The 24,592-nt window shown below is 42.6% G+C and overlaps 2 protein-coding genes across 4 annotated transcripts in view; both read left to right on the forward strand.

Annotated features, from left to right (window-relative positions):
* LOC145353984 (bactericidal permeability-increasing protein-like) overlaps window positions 1-6,047 on the forward strand; it is a 104,857-nt gene extending 98,810 nt beyond the window's left edge. For both annotated transcript variants that reach the window (XM_080205045.1, XM_080205044.1), the window contains exons 15-16: window positions 3,032-3,108; window positions 5,743-6,047. In XM_080205045.1, the coding sequence (XP_080061171.1) occupies window positions 3,032-3,108; window positions 5,743-5,781 (116 nt within the window). In that variant the 3' untranslated portion in view covers window positions 5,782-6,047. The remainder of the gene's footprint in view (window positions 1-3,031; window positions 3,109-5,742) is intronic.
* A 5,852-nt stretch (window positions 6,048-11,899) lies between these two features.
* The window catches only part of cdk5rap1 (CDK5 regulatory subunit associated protein 1), a 28,069-nt gene continuing 15,376 nt past the window's right edge, over window positions 11,900-24,592 (forward strand). Inside the window, exons 1-6 of one of the 2 annotated variants that reach the window (XM_080205047.1) lie at window positions 11,900-12,405; window positions 15,359-15,462; window positions 18,918-18,952; window positions 19,395-19,495; window positions 20,931-21,141; window positions 23,580-23,700. In XM_080205047.1, the coding sequence (XP_080061173.1) occupies window positions 11,937-12,405; window positions 15,359-15,462; window positions 18,918-18,952; window positions 19,395-19,495; window positions 20,931-21,141; window positions 23,580-23,700 (1,041 nt within the window). In that variant the 5' untranslated portion in view covers window positions 11,900-11,936. The remainder of the gene's footprint in view (window positions 12,406-15,358; window positions 15,463-18,917; window positions 18,953-19,394; window positions 19,496-20,930; window positions 21,142-23,579; window positions 23,701-24,592) is intronic. The other variant, XM_080205046.1, reaches the window with a different exon arrangement.

Here is a 24,592-nt window from a genome sequence, read left to right on the forward strand (position 1 = left end):
TTAGCTAAATTTTAAGGTCGTAGAATGGAAAATAAATTCTTAACATTATTAAGGGATTAATTAAGCAGCAGAAGATTGAAAGTAGGAATAATGGGTAAATACTCCAATTGAGAGGAAGTGAGTAGTGATGTCCCACATTCTTGTGCTGATGCAGCAACTCTTCAATTTATAATTAACAATTTAGATAACACAATAGAGAGCAATATATCCAAGTTTGCTGATGACACAAAGATTAGTGGCTTGGCAAGTAGTGTAGACAAGAGCAAAAAATTACCAAGGAACATTTATAGATTAAATGAGTGGACAAAATAAATGGATTTCAACACAGCTAAGTATGAGGTCATCCATCTTGTACCAAAATAGAATAAATCTGAGCATTAATCTGAGGAGCAATGAAGGTGGAAAGAGATTTAATGGCTCATGTGCACTGATCATTAAAATCTAGCACTCAGATACAAAGAAAAACAAAGAATCTAATGAAATGTTAGCTTTGATACCTAGAGGGCTAGAAAATAAAGTGGATGACATTCTCCTGCACCTATTTAGCACTTGATTAGATTACACATGGAGAACTGTGTGCAATCTGGGCACTGCACCTTAGAAACAAGAGACTGACCGAAGAATTAAATTCACAAAATAGATTAGATAAACTAGGTTCCTCTTCTCTGGAATATGGAAAGCTGGGAAATTTCATTGAGGTGTATAGGATTTTGAAATGATCTGATAGTGTAAAACTGGGGGTGGGGGAGTAGTGGTGGTTGGGGGGGGGTGGGGAGCAGAAGAAGTCACTTCCACGTTGGCTACAGGCATGACATGTAAGAGCAGTTGGAGCACCTTTTGTACTAAACTGTTGAAGTTATTACCTGTGTCATCATTCTGGCACAGCCACACAATGTGGCCTGCTCTGGTTTCTGGAGATAGACTTTTCCAAAAGAGGAAAATATAATACAAGATATAGGGTGGAATTTTCCCCCAAAAAAATCTGAGCGACAATTTTACCAGAAAAATTCTAAGTGCCAAATGGGAGAGAATTGTGCCCATTTTTAGGAGAGCTTCCAGATGCAATCATACAGCACTTAGTTGAAAAAAAGAGCACAGATATGACCCTCACCAATAGGGGGAAGGGCGGAGCCTATTCTCACTGGGAAGTCAGCTGCTGAGCTCTAGGGACACCATTGTGCAGGTATCTCAATCTCCCTGTGCATACTGATGTCACCCCCCTCCAGACATTGCCACCCCCTGCCAATTGCCAACCCAGCCAATCATCGCCCTGACTTCAACCCCCCCAATCCTTGATCACTGTCCCAGTTGATTGCCCTTCCAACCTTCTTCAATGTAGAGATGCCCTTCTCTCCCCTTCCATGCAGCTCCTGCCCCACCTTCCCCCCATTATGCCCTGCGCCTTATCATGTCCTGCCCCGTCAGGTTCCATCCCCATCAGGCCCTGCCCTTTGGCACTGCCCAGCAAGCAGTGCCAGGCTCGCACTATCCAAGGGGCACTATGCCCATCTGTGGGCATCAATGGCCTTCACTTCAGGTCCCATTAGTGGGGGCCATATATCACACCTGCTGGTAATGACCTCGACTGGCAGGCAGATAAGGGCAAGTGAACCCGGACGATAGCGTTGGGAACTTGCCAATCATCTTCAAATATGCCCATAAATTTCAAAATAAGTCAAATTTGCCTTACTCAGCATCAGTAACATTGTGAGAGGTGAGAAATTAGATGCAAGCCCAATTTTTCACCTCTTGTCTGATTTTACCAGCTCACCATGTCGACCCTCATCAAGACAAGTCAATAAGATTGTTTCCTGAATGTATAATCGTGAGAATACCAGAGCAGTCCACGCCAGTCTCTCCCGTTTGCTCTAGGTTGCAATCGTCCCACATTCAGTCGCTTTTTGGGAGAGTGATAAGTTGTTAGTGGAGATCAGTATTGATTCCTGCCATTCTTGTGTCGCTCCTGAAGGCCAGAGGATCCTGTGCATGCTGAGTTGAACAGGTTATGCATATTTAAATGCTACTTTAAATATGCTAGTCAACTTCATGCCCTTTCTGGGCACAATCTGTTTCGTGACAAAAGGGACCGGTTACAGACTATTTGTCGCCGGACCCAAAGCTGATTTTTAGGCCCTCCCGCAACTTTCAGGGATCAGCGCAATCTGTGCCAGGTGCAGTGAGGTCAGAAAATCCCTCCCAACCCCCTTAAATAAAATCCAAGCCGTTTGAAAGGTGGTGGGAGAACTTCTTCGAGGAAGGGATGATAGTAATGTCGAACATTCTCCCATAACAAAACAGTTGAAGTGAGCTCAATTATTAACTCTGAGATCCATAATGTTTTGCTATAGCAGTTGCTACCCTCTTCCAACTGCCCTTTCAAGCGGAGCACTCCATTTATAAAGCTCTCCACACCAACCCTCCCACCCCAAACCCCCACCTCCCTCTGGAATAGGTTATAAAGAGCTTCATTCTTAAACTGTGTACAGTACCTTGCTCCAGAACTGCTTATTGGTGACAAAATGGAAAACATCTGGTCTCCCAACATTTTACTGGCAACAAAAATTCACCATCTTAAAAAATATCACACTGTGTCATTCACATAATTGATGTATTGCAGGTGAACATAAGCTCAATGGAAAGTCTTGCTTTAAAATGGGAAAATATTTAAGAGGTGAACAATGAGTAAAAGAAAATGCTCCAAAATTATATAAAGTATTGCAGAAAATGTTATTAGAACCAAAATGAACATTTCAGGAAAACTAACAGCTGAGAATGAGAGATCTTCCACTTCAGTTTACCTGTGAATCTTGACATAGGCCATCCATGGCAAAACAGCACATCTTTCAGATGTTGAACACATCCAACAAACAGCTTGTTCTAAATTTTGCACCAACACAGCATTCTACAATTTTTGCAACAAATCATATGTAAGATTTGCTCACTTTGGGGATGAGTAGTAAAAGCTAGTTGCTCATTGAAGAAGTATGCCTGTAATATTTATAGCCATCATGAAAACTATTGTTCTCTGCAGAGGCCCTGGACAATGGATACCCACTTCCTGTGATCGACCACTTCAAACTTTCCAACCTCATTGTACAACCACGCAAGGTAAAGTTACTGAGTTATAGATCTATTCAATAAGGAACAGCCTTTTGACATTATGAAGCAATATAAGTTTAAGTTTATTTATTAGTGTCACAAGTAGGCTTGCTTACATTAACATTGCAATGAAGTTATTGTGAAAATCCCCTAGTCGCCATACTCCATCGCCTCTTCACGTACACTGAGGGAGAATTTAGCATGGCCAATGCACTTAACCATCATGTCTTTCAGACTGTAGGAGGAAACTAGAGCACCTGGAGGAAACTCACGCTGACACAGGGACAGCATGCAAACTCCACACAGTCAGTGACCCAAGCTGTCAGGCAGCCGTGCTAACCACTGTGCCACTGTTTTATACATTAAGTACACAAAAAGGCTCTGTTTTAACACATGTAGCAACCAAAAATACGGGCCAAAATTTTCTGTTCTTGCTTGCTGCTGGGATTTTCCATGCTGAAAGTGAACAGAGTTTTGTCTGGATCACCAAATATTCCATTCTTGCTTGCAACCAGTACAATCATGAATGAGATCGGGGAATCCTGCCCAAGATTCCACTATTATGCTATATAATAAATCCAAGTGCAAGAATATTAAGGATTGCAATGGAGAGGGTATGAGTACATTTGATACTAAAATATCCATCTCTGCAGAGCAACAAAAAAACAAAGGAAATAAAATACTAAATCAAGTAGATTAGGAGGAAGTCATACTTAAACTATTCAGTGTTCTGGGAACACCACTCTGAATTCTGTGCCTAACTGTGGACACTAATTTGCCATGAGACACCATCTCTTGTCTTGTGTATAAGTTTCATACTCAGGTTTCCTTCTTTCAATTACCAGGTGCCCAAGATCTGGTGCTTTGAGGCACCCCACTCAAGGAAAGCCATTTCCCTCCATCTAGTCAGCTACACCCAATTCCGTGCAGGATTTTTCTTCCTTTCCGTTGCATGTTCGGTTGCAGCAGCTACTCACTGGAGGTGGGATCTTATGGTCCCACTGTTGTCAGTGGAGTTTCCAATTGAATGCACTCCTTGCTGCTGGTAAACCCATGATGGGGGTGCACTGTCAGCGGGAGCATAAGATCCTGCCAGCTTGAACGGCAGCAAAATTTCAGCATGAATTTAAATTGCTCCTGTTTTTCCTGGATGCCACTCAACTCCATCATTCCTGGCTCACTCTCGCCTGACCTCCTACATCAAGGAGGCTTATATTTTTATCCGCCCCTTATTGTCTGTCAGATGCAGATCTGGTTGCAATTGCTGCTGTCTGTTGCATACACTTTGTCCTTTCTACATTGCTAACCAGTTTATTTTCATTGATATCTGCTGATTAGAAGCTTTCACCTCCTTTAGGTTGGGCCCTCTTACTGGTTTGGTAACCTTCTCTCTTATCAACTTCTACTTCTCTTATCCTGCTTAGGTCTCTCCCAGTAGTTGCAGCATGCCTACTGAAATAACCTGTAAATTTCTACATTCTATCCATTAATCAATCTTCCGTTCATCCAGATGTATTATCCCCAATCTCACAGGTGCTAATTTTATGTAACAACCTCTTGGACATCATTTTAACAAACGTTTTTTGCAATTCCAAATACACAACGTTTTCTGGTACCCCCTTGACCACCTTGCTAGCTATAACCTCATGGAATTCCAACAGATTTATCCAACACAATTTCCCTTCAGTAACTCCCTGTTTATTCTGCTTAATCGTATTATAATTTTCAAAGTGCCCTGTTACCATAGATTCATAGAAGCACTACAGTGCAAGGGAGGCCATTCGGCAAATCCAGTCTGCACTGACTCTCTGAAAGTGCACCTTACCCAGGCCCATCCCACAGCCCTTTGTCCGTAACTCCACACACTTACCATGGCCAATCCACCTAACCAAAAAATCTTTGGACTGTAGGAGGAAACTGATCACCCAAAGGAAACACACAGAAATGGGGAGAAAGTGCAAACGCCACACAGTCACTCAAGGTCTGAATCAAACCTGGATCCCGTTGCTGTGAACCAGCAGTGCTAGCCACCATTTCACACATTCCTGACAATAGTTGCTAGTATTTTTCTGGCTTCTGATGTCAGGCCTCTTGTTTTAAATGGTACCTTTGCAATTCTAAATACAGATTTTCTACATATTCTTTGTCCAACTATGATTTTTTTTTCCATTATTGCTTTTCCAGAACAAGTCCATGAATCATTACTTTTTGTAGCTGCTTTTCAAAGTACACTTTTCTGGTGTGCCAGGTAGTAATGGAGTACAGTACTTCAGTTGACTGGATGGTTGGCTCATGATGCAGAATAACTCCAGGGGTTAAATTCCTGCATTCTGAGGTTATTCATGACAGCCCTGACTGCTCAATCTTGCCCCTCGCCTGAGGTGTGTCATCACCAGGGGAGAGCTGCGTATGGTCATCTGGAACTATGGCGACTTTATCTTTTCTTTCACATACAATTAAACAAATGGCAATATGTACCTCACTACCCATCCTTACAAAGCTACAAATTAATGCATTTGTCTGAACTCACCTATTGGGAATGCTCATGCTACTACACTGGACAGATGTGCATAAAATGAGTTGTGATAACTTCTAAACCATTGTTCTCAATGCTTACTTGTTTTTTTATTAATTATATTTTAGAATTTCCTGCTGTTCGCCACAGATTTCACCTATACTTGAATACCCAAAGAATTTGCACATCATGGACACTGAACAAAAATTGAAACACCAAGGAGAAATTCATTATACAACTCTTTATCCACAGTCAGTTGTTTGCCTAAAGCAGTTTTCCTTTGCATTTAATAATGCTTTACATAAAAACACATTCATGCTTTGTATTATATATTATAATGTTTGTCTATGCCACATACAATTTTCCACATTTTTGAAATTATGTAATAAAGACTACAAATGTCTATGTCTGATTCTTCAATGTATTTGTTTACTTTGATTGATTCAGCAAATTGAATACCATGTTTTGTCATGTCACTCACTCCTGTATTTGTGTTTTACTATTGGACACTGCGGATTATTTGCTTACCATATCACAGAAATTCAGCTGTTTTCCCAGCTCATTTGACTGATCAGCATGTTCTTCCACATGCTTTGTTCTCCCACATTCATTCACATTGAAGAAATATAAGTAAAGACAATGGCCAGGATTCTCCCAAAAAAGTTCTAAGTGTTGAATTTGTGGGAAAACTGGAGTAAATCACACTTTTTTTTCAGTGGGATTCACACTAGAATCTCCCACACTCTGTGCAATGTAGAGGCCACCAGTATGATTATCACTAGATTTCCCGCCCGGAAGGCTGAAACAAGCTGTGCATGCGCTGTGGCCCTGAACTGTCAGCCACCCCATTTCCTCAATCGCCAGCCAGATCAGAACCCCTGCAATGTAGTCCCCCAACTACCCCATGGCCCGATCGCAGCGTCCCCATCCATTCGTGGGCCAGGCCAGCCCAAACCCCCTCCAGGCCCGGACCGTCTGATCTCCAGCCCATCTCCATAGTAGTGACGATCCCCCCACCTCACCCGTGAGAACAACACCCCCCCCACACCCTCTGGCAGACCCTTCTCACCTCCCCCCCAGGAGGCAAACCCCCACCCCCATTGCAGTAGAAAATTAGTGCAGCAGGGTGGGAGAAACACACCCCCCCCCACCTCCAATATTTAGTGCATCACCCCAGGATATGAGTAGGTGAATTGTTTTATCATACATATATATGACCAATTATATAGAAAAATGATGGTGGCTGGGGACAGTTAGAGGCCATCTGTTGAGATACACAAGCCAGGTGACTTTCATCAATATTCTACATAAAATAATTAACTTAAAAACACTAAATTGAAAGCAAAGTACTGCAGATGCCAGAAATCTTAAATAAAAACAGAAAATGCGGCGTAATTTCAGCAGGTCTGGCAGAATCTATGAAGAGAGAAACACAGTTAACATTTTGAGTCCATATGATCCACAGGGACTCAAAATATGGGATTTACCATGGAGTTCTAACTGGCATGAACAACTGGAAATTTCTGCTGTCTTTTTCTTTTTCCACAAATGCTGTTTGACCTGTTGGGTTTGTCCAGCATTTTCTGTTTTAACTTAACAGCACCTTTACGGTTAAATCTTACCAAAAGATGGCTGAGTGTTAGTTCCAGCATGAAAAACAGAGTGATTCCTGCTGACAGAGGCAGTGTGATAACTCCCACGAGGTCAATGGGGGGGTTCGATGAGTATGAGTTCCCCCGACAACAAGCAGTATGTGGCCTGCCCAGCTAGAACTCATTCCCTGAACCTTTTGTAAGGCAGGCCTTAGACTGGGCCTGCTAACAGTCATCTCAGGCAAGGACTAGTATACACCATGGTAATAGTTTTACTTTGCATTCTGGAATAAATTATGTTCCTTTCCAATCAGGCCTCCTAAGTCATTACAGCCAAGTGTTTTCGGGCCAAATCTTATGCCTCATTAGTAATAATTCTTATGTCCATGAGAATCAGGCTGCTCCTGCGGTGTGTTCCCCTGATTCACCCATTCCACAACAACTTAACTTCTACAAGGGGAGCTCCATATAAACGGTTTCCCAACGCTATGCTTCCCAACACTTCTTCCTTCTTCCACTTTGTGATTAACTATTTCCATCTAGATATTTTGCCTGACTACTGACTGCGTTCCTGAGTTGTTGCTGCACTGATAGTATTCCTAACACGAAACAATGCTTGCATCTTTGCTGACTTAAGATGTTGAAATTTAGGAGCAGGAGGCCCTTGACTCTATTGACTGCAGGTGCTTTTTGGAGGGGCCCTTCAACAGGCCCTTCTCCACTCCAAAAAACAGCCTTCCAGAAGGATCACTTGGAATGCAGTACCAGCCCTAGTCAGTGCAAGCGCAGAAGATGGGGCAGCAGTTGTTGGTGAAGATGAATGATCTTCTTCACTCAGACGGGGTAAATGAACCACCCACAGTCTCCAACTGGACCCCCTTGCATACCTCTCGCACACCCAACCCTTTCCCTCACCCAGCCACCTTGGTCATTGCCAACACCAAGCACCAGGTTTCCGCCTCCATTATACAATAACCATGTTCCCTCAGTAACTCTATGCTCCTCACACTCCAGCTCTCATCCACGCTTCATGCCTGCCATATCTCATCACCATCTTAAATTACTCCCACCTACACTCTATCAGTGTTATTGCAAGACAAATTCAACCATAACAAACATCAGTGGGTGCAGTCACGCCCGAATTGAGAGCCCTCTCATGTTTTGAGGAGTGAGCCGTCGGCTTGGCTGGGGAGGAGGAAGACCATGCCTGCACTGCTGGTGAGGTGGGAGCAGCTGAAAAACGTGAGAATCCTCAACACATATGATGTCATTCCTCAAGTCACAAGTGCGTAATCAATGTTCCCTCCGTATTCCCTGTAATGGACCAATGCCATGTTCCTTCTCTTGCAGGCCAACCAGGCTGCACCATCTTTGCGCCCCATAGATGCAGCATATTCCAACAGCTTAGAGGGGGACTTCCCTAACCCCACCATTGAAGAGGCATCACAGCTGTCACCTGCACCCGGCACTAGACACTCACACCTCGGTGGGTTCACTAAATAGGCAAGCTTCTGGGTCACTCATTCATGAGCAATTCGCAGCTGAAGAATCACAGCATGTGAAGGCAGGGATCTGGAACTCAGGGAGATGCTGGAGGCCAGAACTCTGCTGAGCCTCTTGCCAATGACGCGCCCCAGGCCCGGTCATCTCACAGTTGCCAGAACTGCAAAGGCAGAGTCACAAAGAGCAAGAAGGGATGACAGTAGCCCTCCTCGGAGTGCAAGGCCAATTGGAGGAGTCCCGTCACCTTCCATCTGAGGAGATGGTGCCATCACTGCAGTGCACTGAGGTCAAACTGCAAAGATGGCATCCACAGTACAGCCCTTGGTGCAGGACTTGTACTCCATGGCAGGTGATTTCCACACCTCAGGGCATCAACTACATGGTGCAGCACTGGTAGGATCTCATTCTAGCTGCCCCTCCATCCTATGGAGGAGCACAAGGCCCCCGTGACTCCAAAGAGAAGAGGATCAGCTGGAGTACAACACAGGCCTCTCCAGCCAGGGGACTGTGGATGTCTCCGGCCCATCTGACACCCATCTCACCATCAGCAACACACCTCCAACCCCTGACACTGAGGAGGGGAGCAGTCAAACATCCATGCTGCCTGAAAGCAAGCCTGGGCTCTCCGTGACTCTCCATAAGAACATTCTTATGTTCTTACGTCCTGGCCCCACAGGGGATACCAGCCAAAGTCATCTCAGGCAAAGCAGCATGGAAGTCAATTAATCTCAGCTGTGGATCCTAGGGATACACCGAGATGTAACGTGAGGGTCAGGAAAATTAAGAAATCATCGACACTGAGTGGGTATGGGTGAATATAGGCACTCGTGTAAATAGGTCACCATTTTGTACTGAATGTTTGGCATTAAATTTCACTTCATTCATCCACAGAGCCTCCACCCTATCTGCTCATGGCATCAAGCTTGGGGCACCACTACTCTCACCCACTGCCTCAGCCCTGTGGATTGTGAGAATGTCAGTGCCATGTCCCTCCCACACTGATGACACAGTAAAGAGGTGCTGCTATTGACATTCCCTCACCTCTGGAGCCCAGCCCCCGGTCATGGATGGGTGAACTTCCTTGTCCCCTTCCAGCAAAGTGCATCCCTCTCATGTCTAACAACGTTCTCTAGTGATCACAAGGCCATCTCAGCTGTAAGATGGGTGTGAACACCAGGGCCCCTCAAGTGGGTGGAGCCTGTAGTAGCAGACACCATGCATCCTGCAGTTATAAGCAGTGTGATAAGCCCATTTGATGGCTGGATGCATTAGGCTCTCTGTCAGGAAGGAGTCAGACTTATCGCTGATGATGAGAAGAGCATCACTCTGTCCTCAATACAAATCACCGCCATTCTCCTGCAGAGTCCGACCAACAGCTTCAGCACATTGCCCATGATGCCTGGCAACAGCATGGGAACCCACCACTGACATCACATAACTGGTTAGATGTCAGTCCCCATGGTAGGAGAGCTAATCAATCCAAGTCCTGCTTGTCCCCAAAACAAGGCGCTATGGGGCCATCCTTACTGCATTGGCCCAGTCATGCCTTTACTACAGCCTGGAGTTTTTCTGTTTCCTCCTCTACATAGTCACCCTATCATCCTCCTTGACATCCTCCTCATCTTGGGAGATGTGGCACTTCTCCAAGTCCAGGTGGTCTCCCCTCCACAGCACCCAGTTATGGAAAGCACAGCAGGCTACAACAATGTAGGAGTCCCTCTGGGAGCTGCATTGTCACCATCCCGCCAGTCAGTCCAGGCATCTGTATTGCATTTTCAGCAGGCTAATCATTTACTTGACCAGCAGATGTGCCTTATTGTAACGAGTCTCCAGCGGCGTTTAGCCACCTCTGATTCGGTACCTCCAGTTCCCCAGAAGCCATCCATCCTGCCACTGCTCTCCCTCAAAGAATACTGGGATCTGGGAGCACCCCAAGATGTATCTGCCATGGATGTTCCCCAGGAAATGGGCACACACCTGTATGAAGCGCATTGTGTGGTCATAAATAAGTCACACACTGAGGGAGTGGAATCCCTTGCGGATTATGAATGCAGCATGCAGGGCCACGTTGTACAATCAATTAAATCTTGTGCTGGTAGAAGCTTGCTAAGATGATGAAGCCCATGGCCCTGACCATCTAGACGTGGTCCTGGTCCAAGTTCCATAAAGGGCACCTGCAACCTCCCAGATGCATCTGTGTGTGGCTGACTGGGAGATGCCACACTGGTCACCTGTGCTGCCCTGGAATGAGCCACTTACATAAGAATTCAGTAAGTAGTCTCACAACACCAGGTTAAAGTCCAACAGATTTATTTGGTAACACAAACTTTTGCAGCACTGCCCCTTCATCGAGGAGCTTTCCATTGAAACATACCATTACATGCAAACACCCCCCTGACAACTATTTTGGGCTGCCAGGCAACTTTTACCCTTTGTTCTCACAAAGCTGTCTGAATGTAGGTTCCAATGACACTGCAATCATTCTCCTCCAAGTATGAGGCTACATGAGACGAACTATTCCAAAATCCTCACTTGGCCTCGTCATGAGACTCCAGCCGGACAACTCCTAGTCACCCTCAGAGCTAAGCCTCTTATTTTCAAGCTCTCCCACCCACTTGCCAGCCTCACGTGGAAGTATTTCTTCAAACATTTTCAACAAATTTATTTTGTTGTAGGCAATGTTTAGGAAGCAGCAGCAGTTAATCCATTGTGTAACTTGGTGCATATTGTCCATTTACATAATAATGGTCTCTAACTGTCCCAGCTGGAGACAATATACATGTCTTTAACCTGTGCTTAACCCTCTCTCCATTCACGTTGTCCATACCTTTAAGACTTGATTACCTGTAAAGATTGGTATTCCAACCATTATTTTGTCATTTGAGTTTGTGTCTTTACATGCCATGGTTGTGAACACAACTCCCACTTACCTGATAAAGAAGCAGCGCTCTGAAAGCTAGTGTTATCAAATAAACCTATTGGACTTCAACCTGGTGTTGTGAGATTTCTTACTGCGCTTTAAAGATGACAGCACATTGCCTTTACGCACGCGGGAAGGTCACATGCCTTTACAAAGATGGCAGCACATTGCTTCTACTCAAGCGTCGCGTCACACGACTTTACAAAGATGGCTGCATGATGCTTTACGCATGCGTCATGTCACCGCACTTTACAAAGATGGCAGCACTGCCTCTACGCATGCGAAAAGTTCACGCGACTTTTCAAACATGGCGGCACATTTCTTCTTAACGCATGCGGGAAATACACCTGACTTTACGACGATTGCAGCGCATTGCTCTTCTGCGCATGCGGAAATGCGACTCTCGTGTCATTTCATTTCACTGTCAACTCCCGCGATGGCGGCTTTTATGTCATGCGCACTGGCGCTGCTGGCCGCTCCGGCGATGAGGCCGTTAGGTGCTGCGAACAGGCTGTTGTTGGACTATTGTGTGTCCCGGCGTCATGGGCGGATTGAGGCCGGCTGCCGTGCCTCAGTGTCCAGGAGCGTGGTCGGACGCAGACAGTACAAGTCGGAGCGACCTCCTAGCGGCCGGAAAGGCGACACTGCTGCTGGACTGTCCCTCCGGGACTTTATTCGGAGGGCACCCGGGAATGGGGTCGGGGCTGCTGGCGGGACGGACCAGGAGGCGCCGCCATACCTGTGCGGGGTGGGAGTGTCAGGAAGCGGGAGGCGAGGTGGGTCACGGGAGACCCTCCAAATCAGAGGCGCAACTTATTGACTGTTCCGGGTTGGCTTAGGCGGGAACTTCCTTACGAGTTACGCCAATTTTGCGCCGTTGGAATGCTTCAACTAAATCTGAGCGCCAAGCTTATTAACTAACGCCAAAGTTTTAAAAATCCGGCAGAAGCAAGGCTGGGAGTTTCCTGAGTTTCTATAAATGAAAATTAATAATTAAAATTATGTAACTTAATTATTTACATTGTGTTGCCATGAAATGATTTAATGTTTGCAGGCAACACAGTGCAGATCTCCTGCCAGAAGGAATGCATTTTAAAGATTACTAAGAACACTTCTAACCTATGGGGCTAGTAGATGTATTGAAGTGCCCAGTCATCTAGTATTAAATGGCAGAGTAGGCTTGAAGGGCTGAATGGCCTTCGCCTTTTCCTGTGTTCCAAATTGTGATGTGAGTGAGCTCAGGTTGGTGCTATGTTTGCCTCTGGGTGCATCTTGTCTGGCATATCATGGTGATATAAGCTCTGTAACTCACTTACATGATGTGGAGATGCTGGCATTGGACTGGGATGAACACAGTAAGAAGTCTCACAGTACAAGGTTAAAGTCCAACAGGTTCATTTCGTAGCAAACGCCACTAGCTTTTGGAGCGCTTTCGGAGATCTTCCACTCGCCAACGAAGGAGCAGCATTCCAAAAGCGTTTGCTACCAAATAAACCAGTTGGACTTTAACCTGGTGTTGTGAGACTTCTTACTCTGCTTACAGCCAGATGGTTTATATAACGGGTATGTTTTAACTTGCCCTATTTCATCAAAAATCATTAGTAGGTTTTATGAAGATTTTATGAAATCTTGTTTATTTCCAGCAAAAGTACAATTTATATCAAGGATTTTCACAATAATACAATGTCAAACTGCAGCATTAAAATAAAACTGCTGAAAGTAGGAGCATCTCAAATCCGGGGACACGGTCTCGGAATAAGAAGGAAGACATTTAGGACCGAGAAGGGAGGAATTTCTTCACTTGGCAAATCTTTGGAATTCTTTACCTAAAAGGGCTGTGGAGGTTCAGTCATTGAATATATTAAAGACTCAGATGGATAGATTTTGAATTATTAAGAACATCAAGGAATATGGGGATAGTGCAGGAAAACTTAGTTGAGGTACGTGATCAGCCATTATCGAGTGGAATGGCAGAACAGGCTTGAGGGAGTGAATGGCCTATTTCTGCTTTATTTCCTACATTCCTGTAAAGGACTGTTCTTGGGATGCCCAAGGTCAACATGGAGTAAGCCGCTGGCAGGACTTGTGGCAGTAACTGCCAGTTCTATATGTCTTTGCCTCCTGCCATGTGGCAGTGCTGCCTTGCTTGACTTCACCAATATCTCAAACCGCGTCACCTCCACTTTGTTAGCAGTTAGATGGTTAGAATGTTGTGCCATTCCATCACATGGGCACAGATTTGCTTTGTAGGACTATAGATAGAAGGTGAGGAGGTGGACCAAGGTGAATTGCCCTTGCAGAGAGCTGGCACGGATGTGGCAGGTCAAATGGCCCCCTGTGTTATAACCATTCTGTGATTCTATGATTCTTGCCTTCAAATTCCACATGACAACCATGTTGTTTTGCTGCACAATCACAAAAGCTGAGATTATACTTTAAAATAAACCGTCTTTATAATAGCTGTGAATGTATGTGTTGCCATATGTAATCACTTGCATTCAAGTGGCAAATTGAAACCAATTTCAAACTCTTCCCCCTCACCCCAAATCATGAATTTCCATGCACAGTTTTCGCACTCCTTTTCAGTACATTCTTAATGCCAAATCCAGCAGAAACTGGAGCTTGCTTATGATAATGCAAGTTCAGTTAATGGATGGCACAGTGGTTAGCTTTGCTGCTTCATAGTGCCCAGGAACACAGGTTCAATTCCTGGCTTGGCTCGCTGTTTGTGTGGAGTCTGCACATTGTCCCTGTGTCAGCATAGGTTTCCTCCAGATGCTCCAGTTTTCTCCCACAGTCAGAAAGGCATGCTGGTTAGGTGCATTGGCCATGCCAAATTCTCCCTCTGTGTACCTGAATAGGTGCTGGGTTGTTGACTAGGGAATTTTCACAATAACTTCATTGCAGTGTTAATATAAGCCTATTTGTGAAACTAAAAATAAACATTGCATCCTGCGCACTAATAGCAACTGTCCAATGGAGTCCGATTGTAAAGTCTACTCCATTGTTTCACTGTCTTCATACAGCCAATATCTTGTTTCTTAGAACTGAAAAGATTTTTTTGTACCCTTGACTAAAGAATATCATCTGATTCCTAGTTCTACCTACTTGAGTTTATAAATCCATTATTTTTATGGGTGCAGGAAAAAAGAAATCGACTATTTCTGGTAGTTTTGGCTTATATTTTAGTAATTTTTAAATTTGTAAATTTGGAGTGTTAGAACTGTCAATGGAATCACCCCTTTAACAATGGACAATAAATATATTTTGTTTGCAATGGAAAGTAAAATATGAAAGGCTATTTTCAGCATTTTTTTAGTGCTGCAAATTAACATTTCGATCAGGGAAAAACCAAGAAATAAATTGGACTCTTGCTGTAAATAAGAGATTTAGCAAGTTGGCAAACCTACAAATAAATCTTGATGAAATTGGGTAAGCTACAGCATTCTCCTGATCCCCTCAGCTTGGGAAAATGTATAATGGATGGGTGTTGCAATTGTTTGCGATTTATTATTGCTTTCTTACTGAAGTACCTGATATTTACCTATCTGTTTTAAAGAGTAAGCACATAGCTACGCAATTTGCCTTTAAAGTAGTAAAACATTCACTTAATGGAGGGAAATAAAAGATTGCAAGAATGTTGATTTGAGGATTGTTGTTGCACTTGAAGTATGCAGTTTGTATTGTCATTTCTAACATTTGATTTGTTTTACTGTTTGTCATTTATAGTGTATTTTGAAACCTACGGGTGTCAAATGAATGTTAATGACACAGAAATTGCATGGTCCATCCTCCAGAAAAATGGTTATGTGAAAACCAGCAACTGCACAGAGGTAAATAATGCCAATTTTCTTGACTTATAGCTATATTAGACCAGTTTATTCAATATTTTTGACACTGTGGCAAATTGACCACAGATATGTGGTGAATTGATGTTTTTTAACATTAGAGCCTCACAACATTGCGTTTTAAAAATTGCAACGGTGGGAATGAATACGGTTGTCAGTCATTAGACCACAATTTGGTTTCCTAATTGAGCAAGGAAAGTCAACCTTGTTTCTATTAGAATCGCATCTCACTTAGACCATGACTATGATTACCATAATATCGTTCAGTTGTTGGGTTTTTAGGGACCTCGAAGATGAAAGGCTACTCACTTAATGGAACAAGAAAAAAAAGTCCACCACTTGTTACTTTCTCTGTATGAGCAGCACAATGTATTGTTGCCTCACAGCACCAGGAACCCCGGTTCAATTCCAGCCTCGGATGATTGTCCAGTTCAAAATAAACTCGGGCACACTGTCAGAAGCAGAACACACAAGGTGACATTTGTTCTAAAGACTGTTTTTTTGTATTAATGTTGCCTGTAACTTGTATCATGTGGTAAATATGGCGACCTGATTGCCACACGTTTGGCAACAATAAAAACCTATTGGACAACACTACTTTAGACACTAAAAATATTTCCTGCAGATCCAAATGTGTTAGAAACAGAGCCAACAGTACTGTACCTCATTTGTTTGTGTTTAAAAGCTATATAATAATTTGTATCATTAAAATAACTGGGAGTGGGCTGAGGGAAACAATCAATGAATAATGACCAGAGGTAATGTCAAAAGCAATCTGTCTGAGGTTACCAGATCCAAATCTATTTTCCACGTTTGGAATATTACTTTCAGTTTCAGAAATTTATTAAATACTTGGAAAATTGATGGAACCCTTGGACATTGTTCTCTGAACTTTAATGCATTGAATATGCTGGTTAAAAGCAGTCAAAACATGCCACCTCACGTCTTCTATTTATATCTTATGCTTTAAAAGTAAAACTGAAGTCTTGGAGAACTGCTTTAACCTTGTAAGTTATATTCTGTTTTGGAGCCAGAGGGAATGTTAGCACTGATTTTCTGTTTCCAGTTGTTTATATGACCTGTCGATTTCATGTTGTAACAGTGAAAAGAGGCTACAAGAAACTGACGTGCCCAAATGATATTTAGCAAGGATTGTGCTAAAAGATTTTAGAGTTATTTTCAGGATCAGTTTAAAGTATTAATGGAAATCTGACATATTGGTGATTATTTGCTCTCTTGGAATCTCTTAGTTCTATCTAATCTTATTTCTTGAAAATAAATGTAACTTGCAGTTTGTTTTCAGTCAGTATGTATGTATGATATAGGTAATTTCCATTTTATAAAGTAGAAGGATTGCATAATGGACATTGCCATTTTCTATTTCTGATGTGAAATATTATGATTAAAAAGGTGACTGTTAATCCTGTTGAATGCTATTCCCACTTACTCCGTGCATAAGATTGTAAATGACTGAGCATAGCAAAGATGGCTGCATATTGCCTTTTGCAGATAACACAAAGAAAGTGTGTTGGGAGAAAGTTTGAATTGTCCCATGGCAGTTACCTGATTATTCACACATTGATCTGCACACAGATGTAATGAGGCTTCAAAGTTTAAAATTTGTTTATTAGTCACAAGTAAGGCTTACATTCACGTTGCAATGAAGTTACTATGAAATTCCCCTTAGTCGCCACACTCTGGCGCATGTTCGGATCAATGCACCTAACCAGCACGTCTCTCAGACTGTGGGAGGAAATCAGAGCACCCAGAGGAAACCCACACAGATGGGGAGGACGTGCAAACTCCACACGGACAGTGACCCAAGCGGGAATCGGACCTGGGTCCCTGGCGCTGAGGTAGCAGTGCTAACCACTTCTACACACCAGCTTTCCTTCTTCCACCCCCATAAACTTCAGTTTGTCCAAAGTGCCACTACCTACATTGCTAGGTGCACAAACCATTCCATTCCCAATGTCTTCAACCTCGGTAAACTGCATTGACTTCTGTGCCCCAGAAGATTCATGTTTGATGTCCTTGTTCTACCACAGTGATGGTCAACATCGGCTAATGAGTGTGCCTCATGGATGGTCCTCTATCTCAGTAGGCCACAAGATTGAAATCGAGCTTGTACATTAACCTGACCTCATGAATAAGATTAAACACATTTAATACGCACCGAATATTCCATAATGTTTTACAGAAAATGCGAAGTAATCCATATATTAATGAACCTATCGTCAACTTCATATAGAAAAAAATGAAATATTTACACTTATGTTAGGTATTTTCCAATTTTTTCTGCTTATCAAAGCTAAAATCAGCGACAACTAAAAGTTATACGTTTCTTAGTTGCACAGATATGCTTTACATATTTATATTTATTTATCTCTTAATTAATAAAACCTTTCTCCCAAGAAATTTTTCTACTGCTGTTATTAAAACTCTTTATTATGAAGAAAACCTTGTGGTCACAACAAATTGTTAAAGTATTTAAAGATAAATGAGGAAAACCAACCAATCGCTCCACTCTTAGTCTCGTTCTTTCCTATGGCCTTTATTTCCTGGCTCTGTTCTCAGTCTCGCAAACTCCACTCTCAATCTCACTGTCTGTACGCAACATCACATGGGCCACAGTCAGAATCCTGATGGGCCGCAAGTTGCTTACCACTGTTTTACCTAGCTTTGCCCCACCAAACTTAATCCAGCCCCCAGCACACATCCTGTAATCACCTATATTAACTTGCTTTTCTTCTGTCCCTCTCTGCAATCAGTCAATGCTTCTTCTGATTCTGTACCTTGGCTTTCTGGAATGAGGCATTTGAAAACTCTCTCCTGCTTTCTAAACTTAAAGTTCTTCTCTTTGATCACGCCTTGGCCTCTGCTGCTCAGTACTAATGGAGTAATTTAGTGTTAATATTTTGATTTGATAACACAATATTGTCAAGATTTCTGAACAACTTATAGGTACTTTTTGGTTAATAATTGTGTGCAGAACCCTGCAACAGCTTAATTACTTTTTTATTGACTCTTTAGGCTTGAGACAAATATATCAGGTTAATTTCAGTTTATTTACCAATATGCCATAAAATAGATTGCTCAATGATGTTTAAAATCCACAAACGTGCATCATTGAATAACCTTGTCAGCAACAAAGAAATAAGTTGTCACCAAGACCAGAATAAAACTACTCCTTTCACCTGTATGTATTTGATACAGTAAAAGACTAGTGTGTGCGTTGCAGTGCTGTGAACTATGTCTGAGTTTGGATTATTTTGATAACCTCAGTGTATATGTTCTATAATAATTAATTCTATCCTTTATCTCATTGCAACTGGGGTTATATGTAAAGCACAAACTGTATTTAATTTCTGTAGATTTCTATGCATTGCTGATTACTGACTTCTTGAGAACCAATCTGACTTATTTTTCTTTTGATGCAGGCTGATGTGGTTTTACTCGTAACATGTTCAGTCAGGTATTATCTTTTTCTATGATCTTTCTGTATTCTTAATGCATTTATTTTAATTTGTATTTCCACAGTGAGTTTTGCAGGTTTCTTGTTCCAAACCCAACTTGATCTCATTTAGGTGAATTGTAGGACAAAGTTTACAAGGGCACTGGTTACTGGCATGATCTTGAGGCTATCCATTCAAATCAGACCCCCTATCTCCCAGTGCTAATTTGGGGTGAAAAATGAGGCCATGCTACCAGTGTGCGCACACATTGAGACCTTCCTGAAATTTGTCATCCAGCCGAAAGGAAGCCCAGACAGCTTTATTAGCTGCTACTTAAATTTTAAATGAGGGAGGGAAATCATATGAAGGCAAACACGGGGAAGCTACAAATTTAGTTTAGCATAAGATATGAATGTTTAGAAACTTTTGTTTTTTATAATAAAAGACTACTTTTATTTGCAGGGAGAAGGCAGAACAGACCATCTGGAACAGGCTGAAGCAGCTTGCATCACTGAAATCCAAGCGGACAAAGTCTCAGGTTCCACTTAAAATAGGAATTTTGGGTATGTTAAGTAATCCAATGTTTATAAAACCAACAAATGGGTAACCATGGAGAGAATCCATCTTCTCCATTGGACCTGTGTGAATGTGATCAAACCCTTTCAGCTAGCCCAAATGCATCAGTCATACAAATATTGTAGTTGTACGGGACTCGTAATTTAAGAAAATAGTGTATGTTATTTATCTATGATTTGGCCATAACTTCCAGCTCCAGGGTGGTGTATATGGCATGGGGTAGCCCAAAGATGCACTGGGGAAACACCTCGCCCTGAAAGTTACCTGGTAAGGATTACAGGGCAATTGCCAGGGAAGCACAGATTTCCCGTGGGCAATTGCCCTGCGCTGGAAACGATCTGGTAATTGCGATTCAAATCACAAACTTTGGATATTTCTGACTGTGCTACTGAGTTACTGAGAAAAGGTTAGAAGAATTAAAACTGCTTCTGGGTACCTAGTAACTATTCTACAGACCTACGCTGAACTGCCGCTCATCTCCAGAACAACACAGCTCCTATGAGTCTCTATGCCTTTCTTCTCCCTTATGAATATTCAACTCTCAATGGAATTTCCAAAGGACCTGAGCACAGTATTCACTCTACATTTAGCAAGATTTGGGGCACAAAGTAGTTGGATGGCCAAGTTATTGAATTTTGGGGGTAAAAAAACACCTCCTGGAGGGGAAAAATAAGAAGTGTCAGCAGTGTTTATATGGTTAAAATATAAATTTGAGAACATTGGAAATTTTAAAAGGTGAAGTGACAAACTGTCTTGCAAATCGAAAATTCATCATACTGGAGAATCCAAGCTGTGGAGGCACTGCTCTGCAGAGCCACGGGAATCTGCAATTGCAAACAGATGCAAAGCATTTATTTGAAACCATATTTTTGCTATAAAGCAGCAGCAATTGTGTCAAGCCAAATGTTCCACATTGTTGGCAAATTGTGACACCCTAACATTAAAAACACACAGCACCACTAACAGGTTTAACAGTTATGCTGGTAATGTGAACATCTTTTACAAAGGGATATTGTTGGAGATTGTTGACAGGATTTCAATATAAGCAGACCAAATAGACTGAATTTAATGTAGAAAATGGATGGAGTAAAGCATTAATATGGTTCTTTTTTTTTAAATCACCATTTCGTTTTCTTTAACCTCAAGGCATTGTAATGGAAAAGTGCAAAATATCTGCTTACACTTCTCATTTTCAGTAGTTAAGTCAAAACCTATCTGGACCGCGAAAACATTCAATAGTGCAGATTCTTAAGTAAACATTTTCATTTCCCTGTTTTAAACAAACATATCCATTCTGATGAAAATGCTACAACTTAAAACCTAGAAATGAGGGGATGTATATTGACATGAATTATTCACTTTCTAAGTTCTTCAAAAGCTGAAATTCTGTGGCCTAACACTCTTGCTGTATTTTGGTGATAGGTTGTATGGCTGAGAGGCTGAAAGAGGAGATCTTGGAAAAAGAGAAACTTGTTGATGTAATTGCTGGACCAGATTCCTACCGTGATCTTCCTAGACTCTTGACCGTGGCTGAAGCAGGCCAAAAAGCTGTAAATGTTTTGTTGTCACTGGATGAGACCTATGCAGATGTCATGCCAGTTCAAATCAACTCTGACACAAAATCTGCATTTATGTAAGTGTAATATCCATTTACTTTGCGATGGCGGTAGTAATATTCCAGCCGCAGGACGTGCTTTCATAGATCCCCGTCTCTACTCATTTGCAGTTGGCCCATTAAGAGGCAAACGAGATCTTAGGAAACGATGGAGAAAGCATCATACTTTCCCTTTGGAAATCTCAGCTGGGACAAATAGGATCATAAATTTGCTATCTTTGAAGTTGCAGATCCATAACTGAATTCACTAATGTTAGTCCTGGCTCAGTTGGTAGTACTTTCATCTCTGCGTCAGAAGGTTGTGGGTTCATGTTCCACTTTGGGTCCTAAGTACAAAAATTAAGTAAGAAGTCTCACAACACCAGGTTTAAGTCCAACCAGATTATTTGATAGTAATCCCACAAGCTTTCGGAGACGGTGTTCCTTCGTCAGGTGTGTGGAAGGTTCAAATAATTACTGTCAAACAAACTGGTTAGACTTAAACCTGGTATTACTGAGTTTACCCCAGCATCTCTACAACATTACAAAAATTAAGCCAGATGCTCCTGTGCAGTACTAAGGAAATGCCACACTGTCAGAATTGTTAATCTAAGACCCCACTTACTCTCAGGTAGCATGTAAAAAGATCCCAACACACTGTTTTGAAGAAGAATGAGGGTATTCCCTGTGTTATGACAAGTATTTACTCCTGAATCAACATCACAAAAACAGATAGCCAGGTCGTAATCATATTGCTATTTGTAAAAATGTGCTGTGTGCAAACTGGTTGCTGCATTTCCTACATTAGTGCGTACATTTCAAAAGTACTGAGTTGGCTGCTATGTGTTATCCTGTGCTATCAAAATGAAAATCTTTTTGATTGGTCAATGAGGGTGGTCAAGCAGTTTGTTCCCATGCTTCTGAGAATATGGCTCCTTCAGTTGGGCAGTAGGACTTGCAGATGAATGTTTCCATATGATGTGTGTCCCTCCCTCTGGTCTAACCTTCATCATGGAGTGGCCAAGAAAATGTGATTAACCTCAGCAGTGAGCTCTGTATGTCACTGCTTTGAACATAAGAACATAAGAAATAGGAGCAGGAGTAGGCCATCTAGCCCTTCGAGCCTGCCCCGCCATTCAATAAGATCATGGCTGATCTGTCGTGGCTCAGTTCCACATTCCTGCCCTCTCCACATAACCCTTAACCCCCTCGCCTATCAAAAACCCATCAACCCGCGTCTTAAAAATATTTAGCAAGGCAGCCTCCACCACTTCAACGGGCAGAGAATTCCAGAGATTCACCACCCTTTGAGTGAAGAAGTTCCTCCTCAACTCGGTTCTAAACCGCCCCCCCCCTTTATCTTGAGGCTGTGCCCCTAGTCCTACTGTCCTTTCTGAGTGGGAAGAGTCTCTCCACTTCTATCCTATCCATCCCATTCATCATCTTATATGTCTCAATGAGATCTCCCCTCATTCTTCTAAACTCTAACGAGTACAAGCCTAGTTTATTCAGCCTCTCCTCATAGCTCAACCCCCTCAACTCCGGCATCAGCCTAGTAAACCTCCTCTGCACTCTCTCCAAGGCCAAAATATCCTTGCGTAAGTGCGGCAACCAAAACTGCACACACTACTCCAGCTGCAGCCTCACCAATGCCCTATACAGCTGCAGCAAGACCTCCCTACTTTTATATTCAATCCCCCTCGCTATGAAGGCCAGCATCCCATTAGCCTTCCTGACCACCTGCTGCACCTGCAGGCTGGGTTTTTGCAACTCATGCACAAGTACCCCGAGGTCCCTCTGCACCATCGCCTGCTGCAGTTTTTCGCCACGTAAGTAATAGTCCTTCCTACCATTATTCCTACCAAAGTGGACCACCTTGCACTTGCCAGCATTAAATTCCATTTGCCAGTTCCTGGCCCATTCGCCCAGCCTATCTAGATCCTTCTGCAGACTCTCCACACCCTCCGCGCAATTTGCCGTTCCACCAATCTTGGTGTCATCAGCAAATTTCGACACCATACACTCGGTTCCCTCCTCCAGATCACCTATATAAATGATAAATAGCTGAGACCCCAGCACCGACCCCTGGGGCACTCCACTAGTCACCAACCGCCAATCCGAATAGCACCCATTAACCCCCACTCTCTGCCTCCTATTTGACAACCAATCCTCTATCCACGCTAACACCCTACCCCCAACTCCATGCCCCCTTACCTTCTGCAATAACCTCTTGTGAGGTACCTTGTCAAACGCCTTCTGAAAATCAAGAAAGACCACATCCACCGGCTCTCCTCTATCCACCGCCCTAGACACATCCTCATAGCGTAGTGGAGATTAATTGCTTTTCATTCTGTTAAATGTAGTTTGACTGTTCAGCAGAATATATTGTTGCTGTTCTCCAGGAATAATTAATAGGTTAGGATTAGCTTGGTGAGACTGAAGAGTCTGGCTAAAAGGAAGTATTTCTCTTGCTCTAGCTCTGTCATGCGGGGATGCAACAACATGTGTAGCTATTGTATTGTTCCTTTCACCCGTGGACGGGAGCGAAGCAGACCAATTTCTTCCATTGTACAAGAAATCGGAATGCTTTCAGATCAGGTAACTCCAGTTTTAAATGCTTAAGACACATAGAGCTTTGACCTTAAAGTGGAATTGTAGAAAAGTTCAAAGACATGCACATTCATGTTTTATATATAAATTTTACACCCACATTTTATAAGATCAGACCATTTTTCCACAGAGCTGCCGTGAAATCATCATGCAAAAGGTTGATTCCCTTGAAATCAACAGCTATGTAATATAGTATCAGCCTAGAAACATTTCTGACCAGTTGTTTGCCTCCACAATCATTGGCTAAGGATCAGTTCCTTGGCCAAGTTGTCAGAAATGTTCAATCTGTTCTACCTTTTTGGTCTTCTAAATATTACACACATGAGAGAATTAAAGAAGCGGAAGTGATTGCTAAAAACCACTTAATATACTGAAATTTCTGTCTTGGATGCCGCAACCTATGTGGAATCTAGCAGTTTGCAAAGCATAACGTGACTCTAATTTTAAATGGAGCGCGTGTAACTTAAGTTAATGAATACAGAATGGAACGATTTGGTGAATCAGGAACAGCTGAGTTTTTTCTCATTGAACTGCATCAGTTTACCAATGATGCCTGGTTCCCTTAAGCAAATCCATAAATATAATTGCAATGGCATTCTCTTGAAATCAAATCAAATATGGGCTGTAATATTTGCAGGTGGGAATCCACTTCGCGTGCTAAATTCTGTACACAGTGAACTCTTATTTTGACACCCTGTGGTTTGTCTGTCCTAACTGAGTAACCAATTATAAAATGGCTTTCGTCAGATATGGAAGACTGGTCTATCCTCTTGAAGAGAGATGATCATGTAGAAGCCATTCAAAGATTGGGTGAAGATCAATCTAAAAAAGAAAGATGGGACTCCGTAATTGGTATATGCTGATTAAACAGAATTTTGTC

Source organism: Carcharhinus amblyrhynchos, chromosome 16 (assembly GCF_965287045.1).
Source record: "Carcharhinus amblyrhynchos chromosome 16, sCarAmb.v2.hapA, whole genome shotgun sequence".
Classification (NCBI taxonomy): Eukaryota; Metazoa; Chordata; class Chondrichthyes; order Carcharhiniformes; family Carcharhinidae; genus Carcharhinus; species Carcharhinus amblyrhynchos.